At 29.0% G+C, this 18303-nt stretch overlaps 1 protein-coding gene across 2 annotated transcripts in view; it reads right to left on the reverse strand.

Moving 5' to 3' along the window:
* The window catches only part of LOC113369763 (polypeptide N-acetylgalactosaminyltransferase 5-like), a 36442-nt gene that overhangs the window by 1505 nt on the left and 16634 nt on the right, over positions 1–18303 (reverse strand). The window contains exons 4-9 of one of the 2 annotated variants that reach the window (XM_026610333.1): positions 4617–4746; positions 2918–3084; positions 2541–2705; positions 2321–2474; positions 2016–2193; positions 220–400 (exon numbers count right to left, since the gene is read on the reverse strand). In XM_026610333.1, coding sequence (XP_026466118.1) covers positions 220–400; positions 2016–2193; positions 2321–2474; positions 2541–2705; positions 2918–3084; positions 4617–4746 — 975 coding nt within the window. Of the gene's footprint in view, positions 1–219; positions 401–1441; positions 1623–2015; positions 2194–2320; positions 2475–2540; positions 2706–2917; positions 3085–4616; positions 4747–18303 lie in introns of both variants that reach the window. The other variant, XM_026610332.1, reaches the window with a different exon arrangement.

The following is an 18303-nucleotide window of genomic DNA, read 5'->3' on the forward strand; positions in this document are numbered from 1 at the left end:
GTTTTAATATTGCTTCCATAATTAAATGATTGCAAAATGATTTAGTGGCTGGTATAGAGAATACTTAGGAACATCAAATTCATTTGCAATGAAAACATTTCTAGTATGAGTAAACGCTTATTTTTTCATTATGTAATTTTAATGCAGTTGAGAGTGCAGTAAAGCCTAAATCGAAACAGAAGAAAACCCAGTCTAATCTTTAAAAATATTATTTTGAACCTGGATTGATATTGTAGTAGAATTCCTTCCATTCATCGAGCCAGACTTCAGCGAGCCTCGCATTGTTATGATTGACAATGCGAGACGTTCCGCCTGGGAACGTGTATGGTGTCGATTTCCTGAACACATGGCCGACACGAGAACAAGGCGAAATTTCCAAATTACCACCGCACATCCATATCTAATATGGCAGTAGATGACACGCGCACATACCCAATTATCCATTAGATCCATGTTAGAGAATGTTAATTTGAATAGATTAAATTGTACTGTTAATGAACTTCTATGGTTAGCATACATATTCAGCATTGTGAACCATAATGATCATCAATTCATATGTTAATATCATGTTAATCATAAATAGCAAATGACACATATATAGAGCAAATGATATATGGTTAGGTCTAACTTTCAACAAAGCCATTCCACTATGATATTGTATTAAGTCTAAATTATCATAAGCCGAATAGAGACAATCCGTACAACTTTGTTTCAAGTCAGACCTACATAGTAAACTATGAAATGAAGGTAAAACATAAAAGAAATGATTAAATATATAATTTAAAACATTGCTTAAAATTTGATTGTTGAATCTTTCAAGTAATTTACACTACAAAGCCACATTAAAAACCTCCAAATATCACTAATATACTTGATGTCATACTTTTTGTTATTTTTTCTGGCATAATAATGAGATATAATTTCTGTCTGAAAAGAAAATTATTTGTTAGCAAATGCAATAATTTCTGTTAGTTCAATATCTGAAAACTAAATATTAAATGACAATTTAAGCATAAGGGTAACCATGCTAATTTAAATGAATGAATTGGAGAGATTTTATTATATCATGAGCCATTCTGCAACACATGATCATAACAATATAAAAAAATTACTTTTTAAATCAATGAAAATTACTGATGAATTACACTTTAGATTAAAATTTTTCTATTTTATAAAATTACTGGTAAATCGAAAATAAACTTTATAGCAAAAATATTCATTGGTGATTAAATGATCAAGATCACCAAAGTTAGAATTAATAGAATTTCATACTGAGGGCAGAATTTAAAAGCTAATATGATATAGTAATAGTCACGTGGTATATGTTAAGGCATAAAGTTTGCAGTACCTCTTTAAACAATAAGATTAATACATGATTAATAGTTAGTTCACAGTCCCAAATTAGATAAAACCAACAACATGAATATCGATGTCGGCAAACCTGGACTCATGGCGTAATAGAAATCTCTCCATTCATCCATCCAGACTTCGGCAACCCTAGCAGCGTTGTGCAGAACTATCTTAGAAACACCTCCTGGGAACGTATACGGAGATTTATCTCGGAAGACATGACCGACGTGGGAACAAGGAATTATCTCCAATATGCCGCCACACTGCCAAACCTACACTTAGCGAAATATTGCATGAGGAACAACTTAGATTATTAATGAAATCACCCTTCGATACCACCAGATGTAAATAAGCTTAAAACTATTAAATTTAGAAAGTTGATAGTGGTATCAACGAAACTTCTCAGAAATTTTTTCGTTTAAAATTGAACATGTTGAAATATTCACACCAATAAGTGTCAAGATAATTTTAGATAGATATGACTTTTGGATATTTCTCTTAAGAATAAATAAACAAAACAATTCATTTGGTACTAATCCTCCTGTAAAAATAAGTAATATGTGAACAACCAAAACATTATTTCATCCATGTGAAGAGAATGTTTGAATAAGATGATTCACCTCATCGTTGATTAGCGACAAAAGATTGCTCAATAAAATACTAACCCGAAAACTCATTTCTAAGTTTTCTCCGCCCCAAATATCCATTCCTTCATCATATGATCCCAGCTCGTAAAAGTAGTCCTTATCGATGGAAAATAGGCCACCAGCCATAGTTGGAGTTCGCAAAGGTGATGTTCGTTCGTTATTACGCCTGAGCATTTCTCGCTGTGGCACTCTGTACCTATAATTAGATTAATTTTTTTATTAAAAAGATATAATCTTCCATGTATGCTTTAATGATGAATACATGTAATCCATCTAAAATTTATTCATAAAATCACACACTTAGTTACAAAAAATTGTTTTACCATCTGAAATTTAACTTCCAATTGAATCCACCCCAAGTCATATCTGAAGCCGTGATATATTCAAATGTATCATCTGATATTACATCTATAATTGGACAAACAACTGTTTTCCGATCTGCAGCTATTCGTGCTAAAAGTGGTTCCAACCACCCCTCTGAAATAACAAAACAATATTAATAATTGTTCTGAGAGAATAGCCATAAATTCTTATAATTAGTACCTGTGCATTCACAATGGGCATCTAAGAACGTGATGATATCGCCTCGAACATGCTTTGCTCCAAGCAGTCGCGCCCTGATCAGACCTGATCGTGTTTTGGTACGGAAAACTCTAGTTTCCACTGGGAACGTCTTAACGTAATCTTCTAATCTTTTACCTAAATGAGCTGTAAAGTAATAAGATAATTTTAGTAACTTTTCAAAGATTATGATCTGATGTATCTGCTCAAAATTGAACATTCATTGAAAAAAGAATAACTTGAAAAGATTATCTGATTCTTGAATGGGAGATTTTGGAAGTGAGGATATATTTTAGAGCAGATTGATGATTTTTTTTTGCTCACAAATTTACGATTCAAAATTTAAATAGAGACTTTACCCTTTTCACTGGCGTCATCTACTAGAATTATTTCCCTAAGAAGTGCTCTGGGCGATCGATTGATCGCGCTCCAAATCGTGCGCAATAGTGTCGTCCATGCCTCGTTATGGAAGACTATGACAATGCTGGTGGTTGGCAATCTCTTGGGATATGTTATTGATTTGCAACTGTAAGAATTTGAAATTGCAATAATAATATAATTTTATTGTTATTGGTTTAATCAACTAAATCAATACAAGTTTTTATTCGTAAGTTTAATGCCTTGTTGTTCATGAAATCAATTTTTACTATTACTATTTTCTTTAGAGAATTATTTTATTTTATTTGTCATTCTTTACGTTCGGCTTTGTAACTAATGACAAAAGCCCGATCTCATTGTGTTAATTCTATATAGTTTATTACATTTAGACATTGCATGTTAAGAACTGGATTAACGACTAATCGCCTTAATCATACCGCAAGTACATTTATAAAAACATCAAAATACTTCTTAATAAAAAGCCAACTAAATAAATATGAAGTGTATATCAAAGAATTTGTTGTATTTTAATTGCACTAAATATTACAGAATTATTCCCTTAGGTGGTACGACTTAAGCAACCTAACCCTATATACCAGTGGTGGAAAACCTTTTTACCATCAGAGGCCGCACATAAATTAGGCAGCAATAAGAAAGGCTGCATAAACTGATTGACTTAAGAAAGTGAGTTTTGTGAAATTATTATAGTTTTTTCTATAGATTTAAATAGTTATTGCATTATATAGAAATGTTTTTGAAATATAATATACATATAAAATAAAAAAAATATTACAACAAAAAAAATATATTTTATGCGTGTAGAGTCTGTGTTTCAGGCTATCATCTGATGTCATGTTACAATATGACTGTCTTTGGTAGAATTTTTCGCAAAACTATCATGACGCTGATGTACAATAGTTGTTTGAAAGGAACTCTACTATTTTGTACTATGTGGCCGAGCCGTTTCTTTGTAAATCGCAGAAAAGTGAAAAATTGTTCGTCCACGTTTTAGCCCGCAATTCTTAATCGATTTTGAAAATTCAAAAACCGTTCGAAAGACATTGGTTGGGAATCGTGCTGATTAGTTTTTGGTAGAGATCGGCCGGGTCGTTTTCTTGTAATAAAGTTTTTTAAAAAAAAATTTCGACGATTTTTATGATTATTTTTTTGGCGGTAGATACCATAGTCTTCTAGATCATACTAGACTATTACGGTCCTACGACAACTCGTTTAGCTTTAAAAATTCTTCAAAGTTTGCAAAAATTAGTATCGTTCTTTTGGCATTTGTCAAAATTAGGCCTTTGATCGACGTTTTCTCAGAAACGCCTGAACCGATTTCAGAAATTTAAAAGCCATTTGATGTACCTCAATGAGGACTATCGTTTGTCAGTTATGTGAGACGATCTGCCAAACAATTTGAAAAAAAGTGTTAAACTTTTCGTCCACATTTAAGCTCAAACTACCGAATTGATTTTAAAAAATCAAAAACTGTTCGAAAGATATTAGTTGGGAATGGTACTGATTACTACTATTATGTATTCGGTTTACTTTATATATTTGGTGTAGATAATATTACATTTTCTCTAAATTATTATGTGTTCGGTTTACTATTGCGTTTTCAATTTACTATTCTACCATTATCTTCTATTGTATCAAATATAATTAAAAAAAAATACAAACCCTTCTAATCGAACATCTGTCAAAGATCTGTTCAGAGAGATCATATCACTGGCCAGCAGGTTGAATTGATTCTCTTTGAATTTTTCCTTCATGAGCGCTTCGTGCTCTTGTGGTATAATCACCGGTTTACCTGTGAACACACGTGGAAAGTGTTGTATCAATAATATACGAGTTTTTTCTGCGCACTGCGCGATGATCTAATCATTGTAGGTAATGAAGGTGAATTGAGAGTTAATAATAAAAAAAATTAACCACGGCTGAGTATTCAATAACAGAGTCATTAAGATCAAATAAAAAGCCGAAGCCGAAATTTCGATTGATGGAAAAAAATAATTATATTTAATAACATTCATTATGGTAATGTTTAGTAAACTTTGTTGGATACAGTTGTAATGTAATTTTGGATTTTGTTTATATAATAAACATATCCAACTAAAAGATATGTTAAGAACAAGTCTTTACTTAAGGTTTGATTCAAACAACTATCATGATGTATATTGTAATACAACTTATTTTAAATAGACAAAAATAACTTGCCCACTTGCACTTGAGGAGTGACCATGACCAATTTTGTATAAGTTTTTTTCTAGTCCAGAAAAAATGTGTGATCATCTTCATGATCTCATGAGAGCATTTTGCTTATTGATTGATTGTATGCAAAAATATAAAGGTATATTAGTCATTCTACACGAAATATGTAGCTGATCAATTAAATTGCTTCATTGATCATTGGGATAGAAAGTACTAAAGTACATGAACGATTAAAATATTCATGTTCAAATTAATGATGGTCTGAAATATGTTACAAACATACAGATATTCAATACTTCTACATATTTGAATATTCACTATCGAAAGCGTTTGATTGCCTACCTATTGCAATTATGATAATTTTCTATAATTCAATAGTTGCATAGTAATCAAAATTAACGCCCATATAAAGTAAAATCCTCGGAGTAAAATAATCTATAATCATTTCAATGAGGAGAGAAAAACAAGTTATGGATTATAATCCAGTATCAAATGTTTTGGCGCAATGTGAACGACCTTAAAAACACGTATCGATATGAATATTTGTACACGAATTGAAACGTAGCACGACGAATTGTGAAATTTTTAGGTAATTGTATGTATATATATATATATATATATATATATAATAAATAATATAATAACATACAAATATATATATATATATATATATAAACTTCTACTCATGCCTAAATCTAGACACTGTTCTTTGCAATTTCCGCAAGCCAAATTTTAAAATATTACCTCATTTATTAAAGCAAAAAGTCCTTGATGTTATAAATCATTGATTAATTATTACAACATATCGCAACTGAATTTAATCTTACAAGCTTATGTCACATTATGCTTGTTATTGTTACTAATCTTTGATATATAATAACTGATGATATTTTCAATAACAATCTGTTTTCAAAGCATCGCATTAAATGCAAATGTGAATTCATAATAATTAATGAATGAAGTAAAATAAATCCGATGGATAATTATATTTATTACATCGCCTCAAATCATAATGATAATTTTTTATTATCCACGTTTGAGAAAATATGTATAACAATCGATACAGTAAGATATATGTCAGTCAAAAGATCTCTATATTTACATCAATAAATGATAATTTCAAATATTTAAATTCTTAAAACAATAATAAAAGTAAATATTAGAACAATGTTCGTCTGTACATCAGTTGGCAATTCGAAATATAAACAAAAGGTGAATGGGTGAATATATGTGATAACTCTCGATAAACTTTCTATTTAAATAATAACTTATTATTTCAATATGTAGCAGATTTTATTTTTTGCAACAAATTTTTGTAGAAAGGTTTTTGCCAAGTTTCTCTCACAAAATAAGAGACCAGTTGTAATGAATCTACAATATCATGAAATAAATACATTTTCATCCATTTTAATTTTGCAACAAACTGATTCAACATTCTTGAATATTATCTACAAAAGATTCGTACATTTTTATCGGATGATTCATAGTTCATAAAGAGATATATCTTATCCGCATATTCCTATGTAAATTTGACTATTAAAACACTCAAAAAGACCATATCAAAAAATAAATATTTGATATAATACATATTTGTTTAAAATATGTATTATTTCAGATGTTTTCAATGTACTTCATGTGTTTAAAAAAAAATCAGAATAATATTATGGATATAAAATAAACAGGATCATTATCTTCATAATTAAGTGAAAGTTAATAAAAAATTTATAATCAGATACAACTATATATGTATATATATATATATACAATATATATATATATATATACAATATATATATATATATATAAATATATTTTGGCATAAATATTTTGTATATATATATACAAAAATATATATGTCATTTTTGAATAATCTATTCGACGACTTATATGTAAATTTATTACACAAACGAATTCATTTAATTACAAATAAATCATTGTAATTATCTGTTATTATTCAATTATTAATAATATAATTATGCAGATGTAAAGATATTTTTATAAGACTTACTATTATTAGATTAATATATATATATATATATATATATATATATATATATATATATTTCATGGTAATGTTGATGTAAACCTTTTTCGAATTGTTCGTAGTGAGCATTAATAAAGGCAATACAATTCAGACCAATACTACAAATTCTATATTTTACTAAGTGCTGTATAAATTGCCGCAAAATTTTAAATTTCAAAAAAACTGAAATGGGTTAATAATAGAAATCTTAGTATAGTTTTGTTATGTATTATGTATCTATTTGGTATTATTGACCCTAAACTCCTTCCCGATTGTTTTCACATCATGCGCACATCAATAATCCAACCTAAACTATAGGCTTGAGCTTTCTCTTTAAAGATGGATGAGAAGACTGAACCTAGTAAGATCATGACATTCAAAATTCCAAACAAAGATTATAAAATCATTTATCTAAGATGTACGTCTTTTAATTGCAATTGATTTCTCTTTAGACCATGCATTTAATTTAGTCATTATCTATTAAAAAGGAAACATTTCCGCATCCCGTACTTTCTAATTTTTTTTGCATCATCTAAATTGAAGTCACCATTGGGAAAATTAAATTAGCGCACGATTACAGTTCCAATAATTCATTTGCATCAATCAAATTTTATTGTTTTGCCAGAACTTAATGAATTACTTCCGAAAAAAATGCAATTTGAATATGAATAATATTTTCATTAAGCCTGGGTTATTAAAACTTTAATACTTTCAATTAGTACTTAGCAAATCATAAAAAATAAATTACATTCATGCAAATTTAATTATTGAAAAACTATCGAAAGATCGTGTTGCTTATAATAGAAAATTCAAACACTATTTTCAACTAATTAGTATTAATTATACAAAAACAAATATAAACTTTTAGTTGAATACTGAATGAAAAAGAATACTGATGAATAATTAAAATAATAGACATTAAAATAATACTTTAGAATCCGTAAGTCAAATATTGTTTCCACCATCCAAAGAACGAAGAATGTAATAAAATACTTTCTATAATATATGCGATAAATTGCAGAGGTACAGCATCATTTAGGTAGATCTCAAGAATGATTTTCAATAACATTCATGCTAATTTTCAATCTCCTTATAATGAACAAACATTACACGAATATTTATGTATTACAAATGATAAAATATCGTGATCCAAACTGTGTGCTTAGGTCTGTTCCTGGCATAAACCTCAGAGAGACCATGAATATAATAAAATTCAAACCTTTACCGATTTGATCTTTCATCTCCCGATGGTCGTGTCCGAGGTATCGTGTGATATTGTGATGTGCAAATATGATCAAATAGCATTGAGGTAACGGATGTTAGAAACATTCATATTTTCTTTAGAACAGCGATCATTTTGATTAATTTCTCTTCCTCTTAGCAATATCAAGGATGGGTTATTGATACAATCCATTTAAAAACCTTTATTCATATAACAATAAATAAATGTCCTGTATTCTTAAAAAAAAATATATAATGGATGAAAATATTTTATTGTTCATCAATAGTAATTTACCGGCTATTAAATTTTTTTATCCCAATAATTGCAATCATATCAATTTCCCAAAACGTTCACTATATTATTCATTCTACAAACCAAGTAAAGTCTGCCGTCGATTAAATTCATCTTGCGCCAAACTCTTGAAAAACCGTCAAAATTATCTTTGGTGTTAAAACCGTGTTTTCAAAAATATTCATGAAATTACAGAACAGTACATATTAATAACTCATAAAAATGACATTAGTTGAACTATATACAGATTATTTATTATGAGTAATAGTATTTGTAAATATAACAGTGTTTGTAAATATAATAGTACGTGAATGAGTAATAGTACTTACTATATTGTATTTACAAACACTGTTATATACCCTCGTACTATTATGTACACAAATACTATTACTCATTCATACTATATTATATTTACAAACATGGCTATATACTCTCGTACTATTATGTAAACGAATACTATTACTCATTCGAGTACTATTATATTTATAAACACTGTTATATATACTCTCGTACTATTATGTACACAAATGCTATTACTCATCCACGTACTATATTGTATATACTAATACTATTATATGCTCTCGTACTATTATGTACACAAATACTATTACTCATTGACGTACTATATTATATTTACAAACACTATTATATACTCGCGTACTATTATATACACAAATACTATTACTCATTGTCGTACTATATTATATTTACAAACATGGTTATATACTCTCATACTATTATATACACAAAAATGTTTGTGAATATAATATAGTAAAGAATGAGTAATAGTATTTGTGAATATAGTAGTACGAGAGTATATAACAGTGTTTGTAAATATAATAGTACGAGAATGAGTAATAGTATTTGTTCACATAATAGTACGAGAGTATATAACCATGTTTGTAAATATAATACAGATTCCTCAATGAGTAATAGTATTTGTGTACATAATAGTACGAGAGTATTTAACAGTGTTTGTAAATTTATATAGTACGTCAATGAGTAATAGTATTTGTGAATATAATAGTACGAGAGTATATAACAGTGTTTGTAAATATAATAGTACGAGAATGAGTAATAGTATTTGTTTACATAATAGTACCAGAGTATATAATCATGTTTGTAAATATAATATAGTACGTCAATGAGTAATAGGATTTGTGAATATAATAGTACGAGAGTATATAACAGTGTTTGTAAATATAATAGTACGAGAATGAGTAATAGTATTTGTTTACATAATAGTACGAGAGTATATAACCATGTTTGTAAATATAATATAGTATGAATGAGTAATAGTATTTATGTGTATAATAGTACGAGAGTATATAACCGTGTTTGTATATATAATATAGTACGTCAATGAGTAATAGGATTTGTGAATATAATAGTACGAGAGTATATAACAGTGTTTGTAAATATAATAGTACGAGAATGAGTAATAGTATTTGTTTACATAATAGTACGAGAGTATATAATCATGTTTGTAAATATAATATAGTATGAATGAGTAATAGTATTTGTGTATATAATAGTACGAGAGTATATAACCATGTTTGTAAATATAATATAGAATGTCAATGAGTAATAGTATTTGTGTACATAATAGTACGAGAGTATATAATAGTATTTGTAAATACAATATAGTACGTGGATGAGTAATAGCATTTGTGTACATAATAGTACAAGAGTATATAACAGTGTGTATATATATAATAGTACGTCAATGAGTAATAGTATTTGTGTATATAATAGTACGAGAGTATATAATAGTGTTTGTAAATATAATATAGTACGTCAATGAGTAATAGTATTTGTTTACATAATAGTACGAGAGTATATAACAGTGTTTGTAAATATAATAGTACGAGAGTATATAACAGTGTTTGTAAATATAATAGTACGAGAATGAGTAATAGTATTTGTTTACATAATAGTACGAAAGTATATAACCATGTTTGTAAATATAATATAGTAAGGAATGAGTAATAGTATTTGTGTATATAATAGTACGAGAGTATATAACCATGTTTGTAAACATAATATAGTAAGTCAATGAGTAATAGTATTTGTTTACATAATAGTACAAGAGTATATAACCATGTTTGTAAATATAATATAGTAAGGAATGAGTAATAGTATTTGTGTGAATAATAGTACGAGCGTATATAACAGTGTTTGTAAATATAATTGATAAATCACTTTATTCTCCTGAATGACGATTGAAGGAATACTCCTATGACAATCTTCTGAAGTATTTTTTTTAAATTATATAATTTAATCAATTAACCGTAAATAATATTGAACCTCAAGTACTATGATGAGTATTTCATAAATTCTATACAAATAAGTCTCAATACCAATCCCTGCTAAGTCAAGAAATTTCGTAATCAAAGAATACAATACAATACTAATAATATAGCAAGTTATAAAACGACATATTCCGGAAATTGACTATTTTATTAAAAGCTATAACTTTCCAAAGTGCCTTTATATATTTCGTGAATCTTGACTAAGCGAAACGCCAAGTAATTGCCTAAGAATGGAATATTCAGTAAAATCATTTCGGGACGTCACATAAAAATTAATCAATACTATACACAACTATTAAATTTAATTCTTTACGCTATTTGTTTTTCCGGTCGTACACAATACTTGCATAAATAAATAATAAAAAGTTGTTTATATATCATATATTCAAACGCATGCAAATATTTTGTCTTTTGATCAAATCCATTAGCGTGATATGATGATAATACAAATTGAACAATATTTCTAAAATCCAATAATAGAAAGAAAACCATTATGTTAAGTATTACCAAGAGTTGCGTGCAAATTGCATAATTTAATTACTATTCCCAAGATAACACGTGATTGATGAAGCAGAAAACGGCATACATAATGCAAATGGCATCGATAAGATAAAGCTAATGAATGTGGTAAAATAAAGTTACTTGGACACCATTAATGACAAAACGTAAACCATTTTTAATGTCTTCTTAAATTGCGAGGAGCTTTAAAACTAATGAGACGCGTAAAACCATTCTGTTTATCAATGGAAAATGAAAATGGGCTATAGTTAGATAGTACATATAATAAAGACAAGAAATATCATTGATTTTGTCAAAACCGTAATATTAACCCTCCGTCGGTCGGCGTGGTCTGGCCAGACTTTTTTCGACTTCAATTAAAAAAAATACTTCTAGTAATCCTATCGACTTGAAATTTCTTGACTTTTCCTAAAATCTCATTAGCTATCAATCAATGAAAAAATCAGGACGAAAAAATGTACAGAAGGATAATTATAAGGATATTAACTTTTTTATACTTCGAACGGTCGGAAAGGTCTGTCTAGACCATCCATACATTTTGTATGAAATATATGCTTTTTGATATATGTAAACCAGTATTTTGTCTTTTTTCATGGTATTTTCTATTCAAACTGCGTTGTATAATATATACTTTGCTATGTATTGTAACATGAATGTTAGTATTTTCATGACGAGAGTTCCTTGAAACCTAACAACTTATTGGTAATCGCAAACACTGAAAATCGGATGAACTAGTGCACACATTATCAATTAATTTTGCTACCCGTACTGCGTTCGAATTTTTTTTTTGGCAAACCTATAGTGAATTATAATTTCACTTGAGTTTTACAACTCATTTCAAAGGCGACGCACCTCATTTCGTTTTCATTTGAATTTCACATTCATTTCAAAGGCGCCGAAAAGAATAAATATTGTTTTTTTTATGATATAAAACAGCAAAATTAACAAAAAAGCAACGATTTTTTTATATTTCTTGATTTTTTAATATAATATAATATAATGTAATATTTTTTATTATAGCAAGATCAACACATGCAAAAGACGGTAAGAAAAAGAAAAAATCAGAACTATAAATATTTACTACTAATAATCGTTAATATATAGACACCAAAAACTCATTTATCCCATATAAATGCATGGAAAATGAATGGTGGTCCAGCCAGACCTTTCCGACCGTTCGTAGGTGAAAAATATCCGACCGACGGAGGGTTAATATGCATTGGTGCTTACATATAACTTGTCAAAACTTAGGGCAAATTCAATATCACTGGTAGACTCGTTTTGCCCAAATTAATTCAAAATACAAATAATGGTGCAGTTCTATAAATTAGCCTCAGTTCCAGATTTTATTGCTACATAGTAAAAATTCAGCAACTTGAAATTTTGACGTAATCGTTAACAGTATTTTTATGACATACCCAAACCACTTTTATTTTCCTTAATATTTAATCCCCCTCCAATTATGGGATGTGGGCCATATGTGCGTTCCGATAGCATTTGACGATTTAGTGTCGTTCTTCCGCATCGATGGCCATAGGTGGCAAAGCAGATATAATGCGGCACGGACGGACAGGTATTGTGATGTTAATGAACGGCCGAGGCAAGCGTATTGTCACCGTCACGCCGACTACTCACGGGCGACACATCAGAGCCGGCTGGCTTACCTTGGGGCATACTACAAAACCCTTGTGAAATTCTAATTGGAAACTCCTATTCGGGCTTTAATGCAAATACTTTTCTTTGGTCGATGGTGCTTTAAAAGAATCAATCGAATATTGTAAAAAGATACAGGTAGTCCGGCCAATTTACGCATTCAAGGATACAAAATTCATAATGAGGAGTAGAGAGAATCAGAAGAAGAAGGAGAATCAGGAGAATAAGGATATTTTTTGACCTTTGACCTGGTGCCAATTTTTTAGCTCGCACTGGAACGATGAGGATTTTGATGATTTCTTTTATAATTGTATCTTAAGCTATTTTACCAAGTTACATCTCATTAGGGGGCGTCCATTAATCACGTGAGCGAGTTTTTAAGGATTTTTGGACCCCCCCCTCCCCCTTGGTGATACATGGTGATATTCAAAATTACCCCCCTTCCCCCACCAAGCATCACGTGTATTTTTAGTTATGTGAAAAAACTGTAAAATTTTTGAATAAAGTAATTTTTTTTGAAAATGTTTGATTTTTTAAAAGTTTCAATTAAAAAATAAATACACGTGATATCTTACTATAAGCCCCCCTCCCCCACGTGATATTTCGTGATTTTTTGTCAAACCCCCCCTCCCCCTAAAAACCTCACGTGATTAATGGACGCCCCCTTATGAATTATTGAAACCTGATTTTGTCTAAAAAGGTCTAAATTGACCGGGCTAATGGTATCAAAATGTATACGCAAATTAGGAATTGTTGAAACTTGCTGTCAAAATGGATAGATTGTAAGATACTATATAGCAATATGTATCATATTTGTGTAAATACTGCAACATTTTGTTGCACTTGAAATAACACATGTGAAAGGTCCAACTAATGTTATATTGTGACATTTGTACCATTTGGAGGTTATGTTTTAGCAATTGAGAGATTGTAAGAAACGCTCGAATAAACTCCATATGCAATTATGTGCCTACCATATATAACATAGTTGTTTTATACGAGAATGGATCTATAAGTTTTTTTTATTAACTATAGTTTTTTTTTTAAATTTATATAGTTTAAATCCAGCATTGATTCAAATTTTGCAGTAGAAATGGATAGATAGCACTAAGATTTTTTTTAGCATTATCATTTTGTTATTTTTACAGTGATCAGAACTATTAGACAGACTCTATAAGCTGTCTTGATCACTTATTTTTAAGAACGACGTTGTTAGTAGGCAATTAAATTAGCCATCCACCTATTATGCACTTTTCATGAACAATGCTTTTTTTAAAAAGAAAAGTTTTACGGTCATACAGGAATGATTTAACGTACCCATCAGAGATTTTGTTTTGCCATTATATTAAATTTCTTCTTTAAAGCACGGGAAGTGGTTTAAAAATAGTTTTTCATGATGTATTGTATTATATGATCGGTTTGAATTAACATAATTTTCTAAACAAAGTAATTACTAAAACACATTCATGTCGATATGTAACAACAATACACAAAGCATAAACTCATGGTACCTATACAACTTTTTTTTTATTAAGGAGCATGCTTACAATGAAACAAAATCCAGCATCTAAATTTTGTATCATGTATTCTTATCATCTGAGTGGCCAATTCTTGTCATCAAAAGAGTTCTTATCATGTTATGGGTCTATCTCTCAATGCTATTATAGACCCGTAGTATTTATTTTCCTCTGTTTCCTAGATTTGGCCCTGGCAGGAACAGGTGATATGACCCACATTGCGTATAAACGAATAATATGCAAACCAACTATGTAATTAGGTAATTGTTCAATGTGCGCGTTTTATTTTGTGGCGCACGTACGAATCGTTAAAAAATTATACAGCATGTTAACATTCCTGAATGAATTGAATTAAAATGCAACGGCAATTAACACTTAAATAAAAGAAATGAATTGTTGACATGATGCAATTAGTACGACAATATATTTTTATTTATACTGGAACGTAGTAAAAACTAAAGTAGAGCTTAATTTCACAACATGGGGTAATAGACATTTGAATTTAAACCAGTGTAAGGATCATAGACCTTATACTACCTTGTAGTATAAGGTCTATGGTAAGGATACATTCATAAATACTAGGATACAAAATATGCTTAAATTAAATGCACAAAAATTTAAAATATTAAATAACCCGCCTTTTCATAACTAATTTCATAATTAATTCATAACATTCGTTAAATTTGTATTACCTAAAAAGCTAAAACTGGATTGCATATAGTCTTCAATTCCATCATATTAATTAGTAATAATTTACCTAAATTTCTTTTATATGTTTGGTAAATATGCTCATCGCCACCAATCCCAAATACCTACTAACGATATGTATACGAAGTAATTTCATTTAAACTAAAGCATTCCAGCTATATTCATTCCGTTGTAATGTATTTCCACAAATTATCTGTAAATATCAGTGCGCAAGCAATTATTTCAACGATTGTCTACCAAATAGAATTTTGATAATGAACATTGTTAAACGAATTCCATATCATAGAATGTATTTACCGTAAGGTAACGCAAGGTATTCCAAAAATGCAATCACCACTGAGATAAATGTATAGAGAAAGTGTCTAGGAGATAAAAATCAGCATCAAATGTTCGATTTGAAATTGAGTTGCTTGATATATTGTTGTATTATCCTCAGTAAAGTATAATTTATTTGTAATTAAAAAATGCCAAAAAAGAATATTTACTTCCTCAGAGCACTTCTGCCTCATTTCACAAATCAATTGTAATAATGAAATGAGAGATTGAAGATTGATACGTACAAAAGATTAATTCTTTGGAGTACACGTGATGGTATATTAGAATACATGATAAAATTTAGATGCTAGATTTTGTTTCATTGTGAGCATGCTCCTTTACAAAAAAAAGTTGTATAGGTACCATGAGTTTATGCTTCGTGTATTGTTGTTACATATCGACATGAATGTGTTTTTGTAATAACTTTGTTTAGAAAATTATGTTAATTCAAACCAATCATATAATACAATACATCAGGAAAATACTATTTAAACCACTTCCCATACGTTAAAGAACAAATTTAAAATAATGGCAAAACAAGATGGCTCTTTATGGGTACGATAAATCATTCCTGTATGACCATAAAACTTTTCTTTTTTTAAAAAAGCATTGTTCATGAAAAGTGCATAATAGGTGGATGGCTAATTTAAAATATAGAAAGCTAAATAATTTCAATGAGCACAGACCATGTCTGCAAACAATTACACATGCCATTTAATAATCGCCATAATAACTCTCGACGCGGCGCAATTAATGTGATAATTCTTATGATTGCAGAGGCCTTTCTGTGATATGAACGTGCGACATTCGTTGTGACATGAGAACATATTGTCTTCGCGAGCATTGCGCCAAGAAAGCTTCTCAGAGCCTTGAGATGGTGAGCTAGATCCTTCTAACTAATGGTAATAATATAATATTTCAGGCATTGTAAAATTATCACATACAATAATGACACGGTTTTTGAATGTTTCGAATCATACTTTTTTTAAAACATTGTATAAGGTATTTTGGAAAATACCTTTAAAATTAAAATAAGACATTAAACCTGTTTGTCACCTGGCCGTTCCAAGTTACTCTGTCTATGGGGTAAAAAGGTCTAGATATCAAATTTTTGAAAGACAGCAAAAAAACTAGAAACTTTTCAAAAAGCAGGCCAAAGAAAAAATACTTAATTCATTTTCTATCTCTCCTCGCAGAAATTTGAAAATTTTGTATTAGCTCAGTAGTATTTTTTACAATTATACACAAAATTCCAAATCCAAAAAGAATCTGAAAAACTTGAAACGAAATGAAAAACTTGAAACGAATCAATAAGTCGAAAGACCAGAAAAGACTTGGATTGGATTATACCATGTTTTCTATATAAAGTGTATAAAACTTCCAGTTTAATTGAATTGACAAAATATAGACAAACTAATAATAGGGTTTATTGTTTTAATAATGCATCATTATATATAGCATTCAAACAACCACATCCTTATACACTTGAAGTATTATTTTTTTTGATTCTGTAGAAATTGTTTAGAATATACCTTACTTAGCAAAACAACGTTTGCCGGGTCATATATACATATACATACATATATATATATATATATATATATATATATTGAAATATGTGAGTATGGTGTTGATATATATTTTGATAAGTTATTTAGAATCGGGCAGTAACACCAAGTAAAGAAAAAAAACTAAAGTAGTCTACTTTAGTGGTTTGATATATGTGTGTGTGTGTGTAACTTGTAAAAATTAGAGAGATTAAATGGTTAATATGTAGACAGTCCAAATTATTCATAGAGAACACATAGAGAATTCATAGAGAACAAACTCAACTCAAAGAGAATCAAACCAATGTATACTTACGACCTAGAGCTGTGGGGATATGTACCTCTGAATCTAATTTAGCAATCATTCAGAGAACACAGACAAAAATATTAAGAACAATACTGAACTCTCCTTGGTGCGTCACTAATCAGACTACCTAAAACTATTTAAAATTGAAGACTGTTCACAAAACATTAAAAAAACGAACTTCAAAACATCGAAGCAAACCAGACTATAAAGTACATCCTATTACCCTCACAAAACATAAAAAAATAACCTTTTGATATGATAATGCCATACCATACCAATTCGTCAAATAAGGTAACATATATTGAAAGATAGATCAATGGGTCTTACCTTAGTTTAACACTATGTACTCGTATATCAGTTAAGTTTATACAAATTTTTATTATCCGATTGCTAAATAAAGTTATTACAAAAAAGTGTAATAAAAACAACACTGAAATCTAAAGTTAATAATTATTATCTGTATAACTGAGGAATCTTGATGATAATTTATATTTTTTTAATTTGAAGACTTTAATTTAAGAGCATCATCTTAATATGTACGAATTTCATCATAATATTCGGTCTAAATTTAGATTTTTCTAATTAAATATAGAAATTCCCAGCAAATTTGATAATTTACAATGGTCAGTTGTACAAAAGATATTAAATTAAAATATTGACCGGTTGGAAAAACAACTCAATTGATCAATAAATAAATTATAACAATATTATAATCGAATATATCTATATTCAATATTATTTT

The sequence above is a fragment of the Ctenocephalides felis genome, unplaced genomic scaffold (genome assembly GCF_003426905.1).
Source record: "Ctenocephalides felis isolate EL2017-DRISC unplaced genomic scaffold, ASM342690v1 CF-g0.4_SCAFFOLD_01492, whole genome shotgun sequence".
In the NCBI taxonomy this organism is placed as follows: Eukaryota; Metazoa; Arthropoda; class Insecta; order Siphonaptera; family Pulicidae; genus Ctenocephalides; species Ctenocephalides felis.